The 12,270-nt window shown below is 38.5% G+C and overlaps 1 protein-coding gene across 1 annotated transcript; it reads left to right on the top strand.

Moving 5' to 3' along the window:
- Positions 1–8,070: 8,070 nt before the first annotated feature.
- Positions 8,071–9,981, top strand: dtd2 (D-aminoacyl-tRNA deacylase 2). Its single transcript, XM_085143195.1, has 3 exons — positions 8,071–8,417; positions 8,709–8,778; positions 8,883–9,981. Exons 1-3 carry the CDS (start codon positions 8,307–8,309, stop codon positions 9,206–9,208), a joined length of 507 nt encoding a protein of 168 aa, XP_084999321.1. The 5' UTR covers positions 8,071–8,306; the 3' UTR covers positions 9,209–9,981.
- Positions 9,982–12,270: the final 2,289 nt, after the last annotated feature.

Genomic DNA, 12,270 nt, shown 5'->3' with positions numbered 1-12,270 from the left:
GAGCCGGATCTCTAAAGAGAGCCTGAAATCCCATCACTATACAGCTGCTGTAGTGAAAAGCTTCGCGGAGTAATCTGGGTCCAAAACTCTGTCTGCTTCAGGTCCCAAAGTCAAACGAACACTAAGAGTTAAAAACTGTCTAAATTCTTTCATCTTTAATTAAATCATCAGCGTTGCTGCTTTATTGGGTGTAACAATTAAGTTTTACATCCATGCATCCATGAAAACAGAATTTATTAAATTTAACGGAGTTAGAAGTTAACAGGAAGTTAGCTCGCTAGTTTACACCTAAACATTTCATACCATGTTCTGACAGAGATTTTTGAAACTAATTAAAACGTACAGCTCTGCTACCACTTCCAACATAAATGAACGCAGAAAACTAAACAGCAGTGGTGTTTGTAGGGTTACTGAAGTTGGACTACCTGGTATATAATGTTGTGCTACGTGATTGCTAGCGACACAGCTATGTTAGCATAACATTAGCACAGTGAAGCTGGAGGATGAACACTAACTTTTTTCCCACTCGATAAAAGTTAACGTGAGGGATTCTGGTGGTCAGGGACAAATGCAATCGCATAGACACGGGCCATACACGGGCCAAACTTCAGTCAGGAGAACAACTGAGATTATTCATCCACAATACGAGGTTAGTTATTAATATATTGCAACAACATGGGAACAGAACAGCTGCGAGAGAATTCAGCATTAATGAATAAATGATACGGAAGTGGAGGAAGCGCAGTTTTTGGCTTTCCCCTTATTTCAAAAGTGCTTCATCTCTTTGCTATGACTGTCGCCCGCCATAATTTGCAGATGATAATGGTTTTAGCCGCTGCGATGCTTTCGACCAAAACAGGCGCAGCTTGATGACATCATCAACATGCGCTATCGCGACAGAGCGATATAGTCAAAATCTCTATCGTTGGCCAAATTTATATCGTTTATATCGCCCACCCCTAGTGTTTATTATTTAATTTAATGCTTCAGGTATTAAGCAGATTCCTTCTTTGCAGTTTAAGGCTTTGGGCTTTTCCTTTGCTTGTCTTTGTTAATAACTGCATATCATCAATGATTTAGAACTCGCTTTTTGTCAGTAAATGTGTGTTTGTCATTCAAATGTAATGATCGTCTTAATGTTTCCCCCTCGTGAATATTTTTCTATACTTATTGAAACAATCTGTGAAATAATTCAGTAAGGAGAGATGGTATGGAAAAGCTAAACCTGATTTATTGGGATACAGAAATTCATGAAGCTATTTGACGATTAGACTCCACGGAGTCTGGATACTGATGGTGGTGAAGTTGAAGATAGAGGCTTGCTTCACAGAAGGCAGCTGAGAAAATGATTGGACCATGGAAATGATAGTATTATTGAGTTTGACAGTGCAGGGAAATGGAAGTGATGGCAAGAATAAATAGCCAGGAAGCATCAGATGTTTGTATAGATCATCCTTATTGAACACATGCATAAGTTACATTTTCTCTGTCATCACAGTTTATGTGTGTTACAGATTTTTCTTTTGCATTTGTATTCAAACTGGAACATCTACAGCCCTTTATTGTAGAACAAAGATTTTGGGATGTCATCAGTCACTAATAGCTCTTTTTCCACTAGTACCTACTCTGATTGGTTCATTGTGTGCGACATGAACACTACAACAAAGGTGGATGTTGAGGCGATGTTATACCTGCTGCTTGGGGCTGTGACTGACTCGTCAGACTGTTTCTGTTGAGCCATTTCCTCCAGTGGTCACTGTCACTAACTACAACTCTCCACATACAATAATACTGACATTAGGACACATTCACTGCAGCGTTTCAGCACTAATGTTCATCAGTGAAATAATGACACTATATGTGAACACAGACATTATTAAACTGATAGAAACACTGACACTGTCAGCAGAGAGATACTGACTGATGACAGCTTACTGCCCTCAGGTGGTCACAGTGAAGAACTGCATGATATTAAACCAGTGACAGGTAGGGATGGGTATCGTTTAGGTTTTATCCGATACCGGTGCCAAACCTGTACTTTTGAAACGGTGCTTGAACCAGTGCTTAAAGAATGAAGAACACAAACCTTGTCCAAAAACCTCTGATGTTCAGCTGTTTTTTTGTAAAAAGATAACAATGTTAGCCTTTTCTGCAGCTATAGGGCATATATGGTATCACTCTTGGCTGGAAGCAGTGCTTAAACAATGGAAAAAACACAAACTTTGTCCAAAAACCTCTCATGTTTAGCTGTTTTCCACTTTTTCTTTGGTCATTTTAGCCTTTTTTGCCAGGGTGAAGGGAGTATCTGCCATCAAACAAGAAGACAGCCGCATGTAACTACGACGGTGTTTGCTAGTTCACCTTACGTGCATTAATTTAATAACGTGGTTAGCCTGCTCAACGTAAATTACACACTCACAACATTAAGCTACTCATGCAGAGAAGAACGGCTGCTGCTGCATCATCATCTGTCATCATTTCTGCTACACTGGCAGGGCTAGGGGCCAGGACTCTACTCTTCGGGTTCTTGGGGGATGTTGCTAACTCCGGGTCTGATAACAGGCACCACACCCGCAGTAGATGTGCTCAGTGTGAGGTCTTGCAGCAAGCTATCAAATACGGTGCATTTCTCGGCTTTTAAAAAAACACTATGCGTCGCCAGGTGTTTCATCAGATTTGAGGAGTTACCTCCTTTGCACAGTATCAGTTTAAAGCACTTGTTGCAGGCTGCTGAGTTTGCATCTTTTGCTGTGAAGTACAGCCAGACTTTTGACCGCTTTGCCTTGGGCATTTTTAATCTGTAGCTCTGCTCTAAAAGAACATACATACCTGGGCCCGCCTACTATCCTTGGAAAGGTAAAATGATTGGCTAGAATCCAAAGTGTATGACATCTCAGGAAAAAAAAGCACTGAAATAAAGCACCGAAATGTGCGCTGCTTTTCGGTCTCAAGCTAATTAAGCAGTCAGCTAAGATCTTCTTCAATACAGTGTATGAAGGTAGCCGTGGTTAAGCTGTTCCACCACTGAGAGCAGTGCTTCATCAGTGTCACTGACAAAAGTGGCCTGGAGCTGGACGGGTGCAGCAGAGGAGGCCAGTGATGCAGATGTGGAGAAATCCATACGAGAAGCTGGGAGGACCGGATTTACTTGACACACAGGTGCATCAACTGTTGCCTGTGTGTTCTGCAGCTGCACACACGCTGACTGCTGATCAGGAAAGTTGGTAACAGCTGGCTGTCTCTGTGGCTGCTCAAGAGGCTCCTTCGCAACTGAATAAGAAGAAGATGGTTGTGTCTGAGCTGGCGTCACACAAAGCCTCTTGGCCTGTTGATCTTCCTGTTTAGGTTCAGATGCTGCACAAACAAAGTAAGTCTTCTTTTGTTAACAGATTTCCGTCTTCTTTTCATCACATTTCCCATTTAAACAAAGTTATAATTCCCAGAAATCTCCTCTCACCTGTGCTCGAGGTGCAATTTCGTGTTCTCTTCCTCTAGTTTTCTTTGGTGGACCAGTCTGGATGCTCTGTGGCGTGACGGCATCTCTCGGTTTCAGCCTGATCAAAATATTTAGCTTGTTGGTCTTTTGAGAGAGACCTCCACTGAAGACAGACAATCATGAGAACCCACTGTCAGCATAGATAAATACTCAGGTACAGCAGAGTTACACACTTACCCTCTTTGCCACAACTGCATTTACGGCTGCTCTGCCAGTTATGTTCAGTTCCGCCGTCACCTTTGGCCTCTGCTGCTTCAGGTAAATCATGAAGGCGTTTGGTGGCTTCTTTATGTACAGCCGGTCCTCATCCTGTTGGGCTTCACATTTCCTTTTTCTACAGGAATAAAACACAGAGTCAGAGCACATGTTAGCATTGTGTACAGCTGTGAGCAAAGTAGTTTAAAAACATGAGTAAAGCTGTGAAACTGAATGTAAGGAGGCACCATTAAGGAGGACAAAATCCCAGACTGGAACACCGTGCCTACACAGATGCAGAGATGGATACGACATAACAGAGTTTGTGAAGATACAGATGTTCAGCAGCTGTGTTCACTGGTGTATTTGTGTGTTTTACGTACAGTTCTCCAGCAGGACGCACGTACTGGATCATGTTTTCTACAATCCCGAGCACATTACGCTTGAAACACACAAAACACACAACAGATGATGAGAAAAGCTGGAATGCTATGATCTATCCACTCAGGGGCTGGATCAACCTTCTCAGGGACCCCGGGGCAGTCACTTTATGTTGGGCGCCGACTGAGCCCACAGCACATGTCAGGGTCCTTATTGCATTAGTGACCAAATTATAAGCAGAGACACAAAACCATGCTCAGAAAGGTTCATGCTTGTTTTTTGTTTTGAGTGAATATTTCTGTTACGATATGCAAAAAGTCCATCAGTTATTGAAGGAAACAGCTGTCGGATGTTGCTTTACACTGTAAAAGAGAATTCTGTAGAAAAACAGAAAATGTCCTGGTGTTTCTGCCAGTACACTTCTGTTTTGGGGGGGAATTGACAGACATTTCTGTTAATGTGTTTATATACAGTACATTTATGCATTCAAGTGGCTTCAAAGTGTTTTCTTCAAACAGGACACATGACAAACGAAAAATGCAACAATATTTGCAGATTTAACAATATCCTTTTAAGGTAGAATCAGTGCTGTGGTTGTTTTGGCTCAGCCAAACAGTTAAGGTGTGGTTTACATCCATGTTTGTCCACTCATGATATGCTATACATATAGTCAGTTATGGCCAAAAACTCACCTTTGATTACTGACTTGCATTCACTTCATCAATGAATCGGAGTGAATACTTGTCCTACATTAACACTGTAGGGTCTTTACCTTACAATATAAAGTTACTTGAGACAGGATTTGTTGACTGTTAACTGGTGCTATGAATAAAACTGAACAGATCTAAAGGTGCTCCTGAAATTTGCATTTATTAGAACAGGATGGATGGACGACCACAGCCCTCTCAGTACATGGCTGACAGGACTTTCCCCCATATAATAAATCAAACACAAAATAGATTAAGACAGATTACTTTACCAAACTTAAAGATGAAAGTGCATTTAGTGGATTTGGTTTATCAGCTCTTACTTTTCAAAGACATTGAGGAGAAAAGTACAACTATAAGTGCTTGTTCTGATGAAGACTTTTAAACTGTAAACAGCAGCTAAGTGAATAAGGATCTGTGTTCACGAATCCTCGGCAGTGACAACACTGAAACGCCATAGTTCAAAATCCTCAATGCGCACCTTTTGTCCACTGTGTTCAAAATGCTCTCAACTGTTAAAGTAGAGGAGAAAAGTTTGACATATTTCACGACCATTAAATGTTAGAGAAGCCTCTCAAAAAGAGGTCACGGTTACTTCCCAAGCAAAAACCTCTGCTTGTGCTCACAAACCCTAAAAAGCAACAAATAAGACAATAATAAGACAAGTGACTACAAAGTGACACCAGAGGTTGGTGAAGAGCAACCATGAAGTGAGACATTGTGTGCACACTTTCTAGTGATACCACTCTTCATATACCTGTGTGATAAAGTCCTGGTAGTCCATCAAATTCCATCTGAGCTTTAAAGAAAATACACTCAGCTTTTCCTTGGATTTTCAGAGTCGTTCGGTTCATACAGGAACTTGAGCAATCACACTTAACGTGTCTCTGTTTTGCTCCACCATCTCAGCCAATGAGCCCGGTCACAATTTATTTTGAGGAAAAAAGAAACGAAAAAAAGACATTTTAAGAAGTTTGTTTTTTGGTGCTGTTGTTTACATTTAAGCTAAAATAAAAGTACAAAGTTTAGTATTGAGAAAACTAAGGTGGGAAATGACTTCAGTCTTATCAGAGGGCAGTGACACTATTGGTTTAACCCCAAAAAGATGATTCTGTTCATCTGGACGTACCTTTTGTAGATGGACGTTTTTCCCACTTAAAAAGGTACGTCCAGATGAACAGAATCAAGATTTCCATACACAGGGGATTGAGGTGCATTTAGAAACTATTGATTTACGTTAATAAGCGAGTGCACACATTTCCTCTTATCACTTAGATTTCTGAATCTTAAGAGTGAATCAATTTACAGCAGGAACTGCACACTTAGCCATCAAGTGTTTTGGTAAAGTAGCATGAGTAGTGTAAAGTTTTGTAGGGTCCTGTTAAAAATCACACAAGCATCACAGCACATCTGGTGTATTTAGTTCCATTTTATCCGGTACAACGTTAAAATTATAATCTATAAATTCCAGTTATCCACTTATCAGTAGTTTTTGAGTAAATGAATATCACTGATAAATCAGTGGTGATTCACCTGCAAGTGTTTTTATAAACTGTATTTTGTTTTTGTAGAACTCACCAGCAGCTGTATTTGAATATCTCCTGTTCCACTTTTCCTAACCTGGAAGCAAAGGATGGCTTAATTCTGACTAGGACACAAACCTTGGCGCTTATCACAGACGTTACATCATCCGTGCAGCAAGAGAGAGAGCAGTGACTGCTGATTAAGATCCTTCAGAAACGTGTCCCTTTCTGGCAGCGGTGGCAACTTCTAATAAGAAAGTTTGCATTCTTAGAACAATGCTGGGTCATGTGTGATGTGTCATCGTATGAGGTGTTACATTTTGACTTAATTCTGCTCAATTAAGTGTTTTGATCTTTCATTAAATATGGCAACTTTGTGTTGTGCTGCAAGTTGAAACCCACTGTCCTCATGAGCACAGTATCTAACAACTCACCTGAGAAAACTGATTGAATTCAGCTGGACACAATGTGGGAGAAATGTTTCATCACTCATCTGTGACACTGGAGAAGTCACTTGGATGAGTGACAAAACTATTTTCCTTGGAAACATCCAGAGGAACTAAACCTCTGGGCATATCCTTGCCTGTAATTCATTCATCAACAAATGTTTTTATGTATAAATCTTTTCTTTTTTTTTCAGATCTTGTTTCTCTTGGCTTAATTTCACAGAAGAAAACCTCTCTGGAGTTTAACACAAAAACTGAAGTCAAATAGTGAATTCACATAAGACTGGAATTTATAGGAATAAAAAGAAATAAATACTGCTTAACCTGAATAATTGTTGGGTTAAAGTTACTACTGAAGTTTTGTATTCTCTCTCTCTCTCTCTCTCTCTCTCTCTCTCTCTCTCTCTCTCTCTCTGTAATATATATAATACACACACACACACACACACACACATATATATATATATATATATATATATATATATATATATATATATATATATATATATATATATATATATATATATAATTTTTAATAACATTTTTATAAAAATAGTTTTATTTTAAATTAAATTGTTAAATAATAAATTAATTTAGTAATGTCTGAATAAATAAAGTTATTTAAAAACATATTTGTAAATGGATGTACAAATGCATAATTTATTGTACAATTCATTATTCAAAGACAGAATTCTTTATTTCGATGCATGTGGCTCCTCCATGGAGTACTAGCGATGCCTTGCAGAATAATCTTTGCAGAAAGGTGTCTGGAGTTACCTTGGGATATGCATTAGCCTCTCCTCACAGTCTTCCAGCAAGATCCTGCTGATATTCAAAGACAGGTGGCCATATTTCTGCAGTCTTTAATGTAGATGTTGATAAGTTTCTGTAAGACTGCTGCTTCACTGATGATGTTCACATTAAGGAATAAACAGCATTTATAAATTCATAAATAGTCTGAACAGCAGAGGGCAGCATAAAGCAAAGCAGTGAAGGAAGGGGAGATTTCAACAATTACAGAAAAAAAAGATACACATGAAAATATGTTATTTTCATACAGTAACCTGATACCCTATGGAGGGCCAGGTCTTTAAAAATATATATATTACGAAACACTTAAAAAATTACATAAAAAAAACACGTATCAACAACAGGGGATTAAAAAAATATTTTATTCTTCATTTTTTCTCACCTATTTTGATCCTGAAACTCCGAACTAACTCTCTGAGTGGTGGAAGGTGCTGAAAAGTCCGTTTAATGACGACACAGAGGGAAAAGGCAAGTAGGTAAGGACGGTATGCGAAAGCGGCGCGCAGTCGTGAACATTTCTGAACAGTTACAGCCAATGTCGACACGGAAGTGGGTTAAATGGGTCACGTTTTTTTCTCATTCATTTCTCTCAGGTGTTAGTGAGGTTTAGAGCTTTTAGGGAGAGACGGTTAATTAATATTATACATGTTAAGCAGTTTCTCCTGGACGCTAAAGCACTGTTTTGAAAAGTGGAGATTGTTAAGACGTATAAACAAAGGGGGAAGACAGGAGTTAAAGCCTGGCAGTAATGACGGAGAAAGGCTGCAATCCGGTGGCCCGGACGGTACTGCAGCAGTGTTTGCAGGCCAGGCTGCAGGTGAAACCAGCCGATGAACACTCCGAAGCGCAGTTTGTCCAGGTGAGAGACACATCTGTCACTGCTTTGCAGACATAAACCAATCAGCATTAGAGTGCTAGCAATAATGATAATATGCTTAAAAAAGTTGTCAATATAAAACAAAGACATTAAGTAAATATTGACAAAATTAATATCAGAGTTCAGAAATACAAAGTATATATTGATTCACGGATGTGTGTGTCAGACCTTTTCTTATTTTGACTTTATATGTGTTGCACATGATGCAACATCTTGGAGAAATGACATAATTTTTACTGTATTTAACATTTCTGCTTTTATCTGCACTCTCAGATTGAAAGAGGGATGGTGATCTACATCTGCTTCTTCAAAGGAGCCACAGATGACGTCCTACCCAGGATGGGTCAGTGAATTTTTTACTGTTTTCTTTGATCTAAATAGTGAACCCCTGCTTCCCTGTGAATCCCTCCACAGATGATAAAAATGTTGTGTTCTCGCTCCGTCCAGTGTCCACGCTGTTGAACCTGCGGCTGAGCGAGTCGGATTCTGGGAAGATGGTGTCAGTGTTGGACCTTCCCGGGAGTTTGCTGATTGTCCCTCAGGCCACGCTGGGAGGAAAGGCCAAAGGCAGAGGCATGCAGTACCACAACAATATCAGCAAGGAGGATGGGCTGCGACTCTACAGCGCATTCGTTGCTCTGTGTGAGAAGGAGCTGAATGCTGCTGTAGCTGAGAGCAGCGCTGAAGTGACAGTAAAACACGGGACCTATGGTAACAGACAAGTGCTGAAGCTTGACACCAATGGACCATACACACATCTGATGGAGTTCTGAAGCGGAGCTCACCATCTCAGAGACAAGATGTCATACTATTGTGTCTACCAATGCAGCTAGAAAGACTGATGTACTCATATCTGAGTTGTGCATCTTTCAATATAAACAAAATAAAAGAGATTTAGAATTTGTCAGTTGTTTGTGTAATCGGCCAAAACTGGATTGTGTATGAAGGCTTTCTGATACTGTGGGACACTACCAGTCACTACAAACACATGAAAAACTGAAAAATGAAGAGAGAATGATGGAAATCCCTCAGCCAGACACAGACAGAGTGCTGTATTGTTTTTATTTATTGTTTAGTTAGACTGGGAGGTGCTGCTGGCACTCTTTTACCACTGAGTCATGCCTTGGAATAATTGTTTTGCCTAACTGTACAATTCGCCATGCATGTTGTTTTTCAGTGAGGCTTAAAAATGCTCTCAAAACAATCTATGCCACATGTGATGATTCTCTTATATTCAAGTTTTATTTATATTTCTTCAGATGATAACATTGTGTGCCTTGTTAATTCTTCTAACAATCACTGCTTTGCCAAACTCGACCAAGTCGCTCAAAAATTGTTTCTCATTCACTGTGGATAAACAATCAATCTCATGGCCTACGAAACACCCATCAAACAACCGAATGACTGTGATTCTATGGGTTTTGTGGTCCATCATAAATATTTCCATAAACCCTTTTGATTCTTATAATGATTAAATTGTAATAATTATTTGATACAAATAAGAGCATTGCTTTCATTGTTGTTCTTTCCTCCACCTCAGCATGCTGTGTTACTGTCTGATGATCACTGGAATGCATTACTCAGTCACTTTGTAAACAAAGGGATGCACTTGAGATCCCAAATCTCTCTAACTTCCACCCTACTTTTAAAATACCTCCTAACTTTAATGTGTGTAAACTTGATGTTATATTGCTACTATAACACTTCGTTTTCTTGGTTATATTACCCTATTAATTCACATATAATAAACAAATATAATAGCAAATATAAAAAAACAAAAGTAATAAACAATAATATACCAATAAAATAATCATACACGTTTCAATAAAATTACATATTTGTGTATATTTACATGCAGGTATTTGCACAGCTGTTGCATTCAGATTGATGTGGTTCTGGCAAAATTTAAACATGATAATTACCCAGCTAACTACCTGCAGGACAACAGCACAAATGTGTACAATTCTAGGAACTATAACTCACAGACAGTAATCATGTAGCTATATAATGAAATCGTTAATACGATCTTGTTAAACAGTTTTTATACTACACTTTATCACTGCCATATAACATAAGATGTGAAACTTGTTGTACCATAACCATCTCACTATAGATGTAAGTAAGCTGGACTGCTGAAATATCAATACAATTTACCTCGTTCACCCATTCACGCTCACTCATAGAAGCACTTTTTGCTTTTCCAGTTTCCAACAGTTGTGATCATAATATAAAATAAATGTAGACTTATCTTTTTATAATGAGAGTTTACAGCACATGCTGTTTTGCTCTCTTCTCTGAAAGTTAAACGGAAAGAAGACAATAACAGACAATAACAAAAAAAAGAGAAAAACAAGACAAGAAGAAAGTCAATAAATGATTTCAGCAACTACAAAACCTGCTGGTTTCAGGAGCAGTTGCCATAATAATACAAAGTAATCATACACTTATCTTTTTCTAATGAGTTTACAGCATTTGCTATTTCGTCCTTCGTCTCTTCACTGAAAGTTAAATAAAGATAATAACAAAAAATTAAATAAATAAGAAGAGTTACTGATCAGAGTTACTGATCAGTCATAGAATAAATATGTGTCTACTTATCTTTTAAAATCGGTCATTGTTCTTGTTTTCTCCATTCTCTCTGAAAGGCGGACAGCAGATGAAGAAAGGTAAGTTAAACAGCAATGCAGACAGAACAAGTACCTCTCAGGATATCTCATAATGTGTGCATTTCTACTGGACACCTGTCCCATTGTTTCTCATAAGAATCGAATATCTTTGCCACCAAGCAACAGTGAACCATACCAACAAAAATCTGAGGCATAAGAGTAAAAACTAAATAAATAAAAATCACAGTCAATAATAATTTGGGACATAAAGTCTTCAAAACTAAAATAATACTGTCATTTGATGACTTCCTAATTAAAATACACAGCTGGGGGAATAAAGGCTCTGTATGCCTCCTTTTAAGCCAATGAGTCTTACTTTACCTGTTTTTTTTTTATCTAACTTCATTTTTACTTTTCTTTCTTTTCATCACGGTTCTCTTACACCAGTCAAAAGGTAACTACCTCATAAAACTCATTGAGAAAAGGCAAAAGGTTTGCAGTGCTGTCAACAAAGCAACAAGTAGTTACTTTGAGGAATCTATAAGACATAACTGGAGTTATTTATCAATCTTTTCTTTGCTACATAATTTCATATGTGTCCATTTTGAGGCCTTCAGTGAGAATCTACAATGTAAATAGTCATGAAAATGAAGAAAAACTAATAAATGAGAAGTTGTGTCCAAACTTTTGACTGGTAGTGTATATGTATTTGCACTCTGTCATGGTTTAAAGCTCATAGGTACTTGTGACATTTATTTTGACTTTGTTGATTACGTGCTGTTTATTGTAGACTGTACTATTTATATTCTTTATCCTGCTGCTGTAACACAATGTCTCTTGCGGGATCAATAAATTATCCATCTATGTATGTTAACTGGCACAGGTCAGTAACAGACCGGGTGTAACAAGAGCATCTTAAGCTGGGAGATTTTGTCAGGCATAAAGATGAACAGAGGGTCACCAATCTGCAAAAATAAAAAAACGAGAAACCAAACAAACAAACAAATAAAAACTGCATCTACAAATTGTGGAACGACTTCAGAATAATGCAGAGAATCAATATTGGATGGCTGTCAGTTTGGCAGTACTGCATTAAAAACGAGCATTGATCTTTGTCCCCATCTGGTGGAAACCAACTCCTCTGCCCTTGCTCCTTGATGGCTGGAAGTATCATTTACTTACTTAGACTTATTCGTCACGATCACATGACTCTGGTCTTGCAGAGAGAA

This window comes from Neolamprologus multifasciatus, chromosome 19, assembly GCF_963576455.1.
Source record: "Neolamprologus multifasciatus chromosome 19, fNeoMul1.2, whole genome shotgun sequence".
NCBI lineage: Eukaryota > Metazoa > Chordata > Actinopteri > Cichliformes > Cichlidae > Neolamprologus > Neolamprologus multifasciatus.
This window is presented reverse-complemented; position numbering and strand designations above follow the sequence as displayed.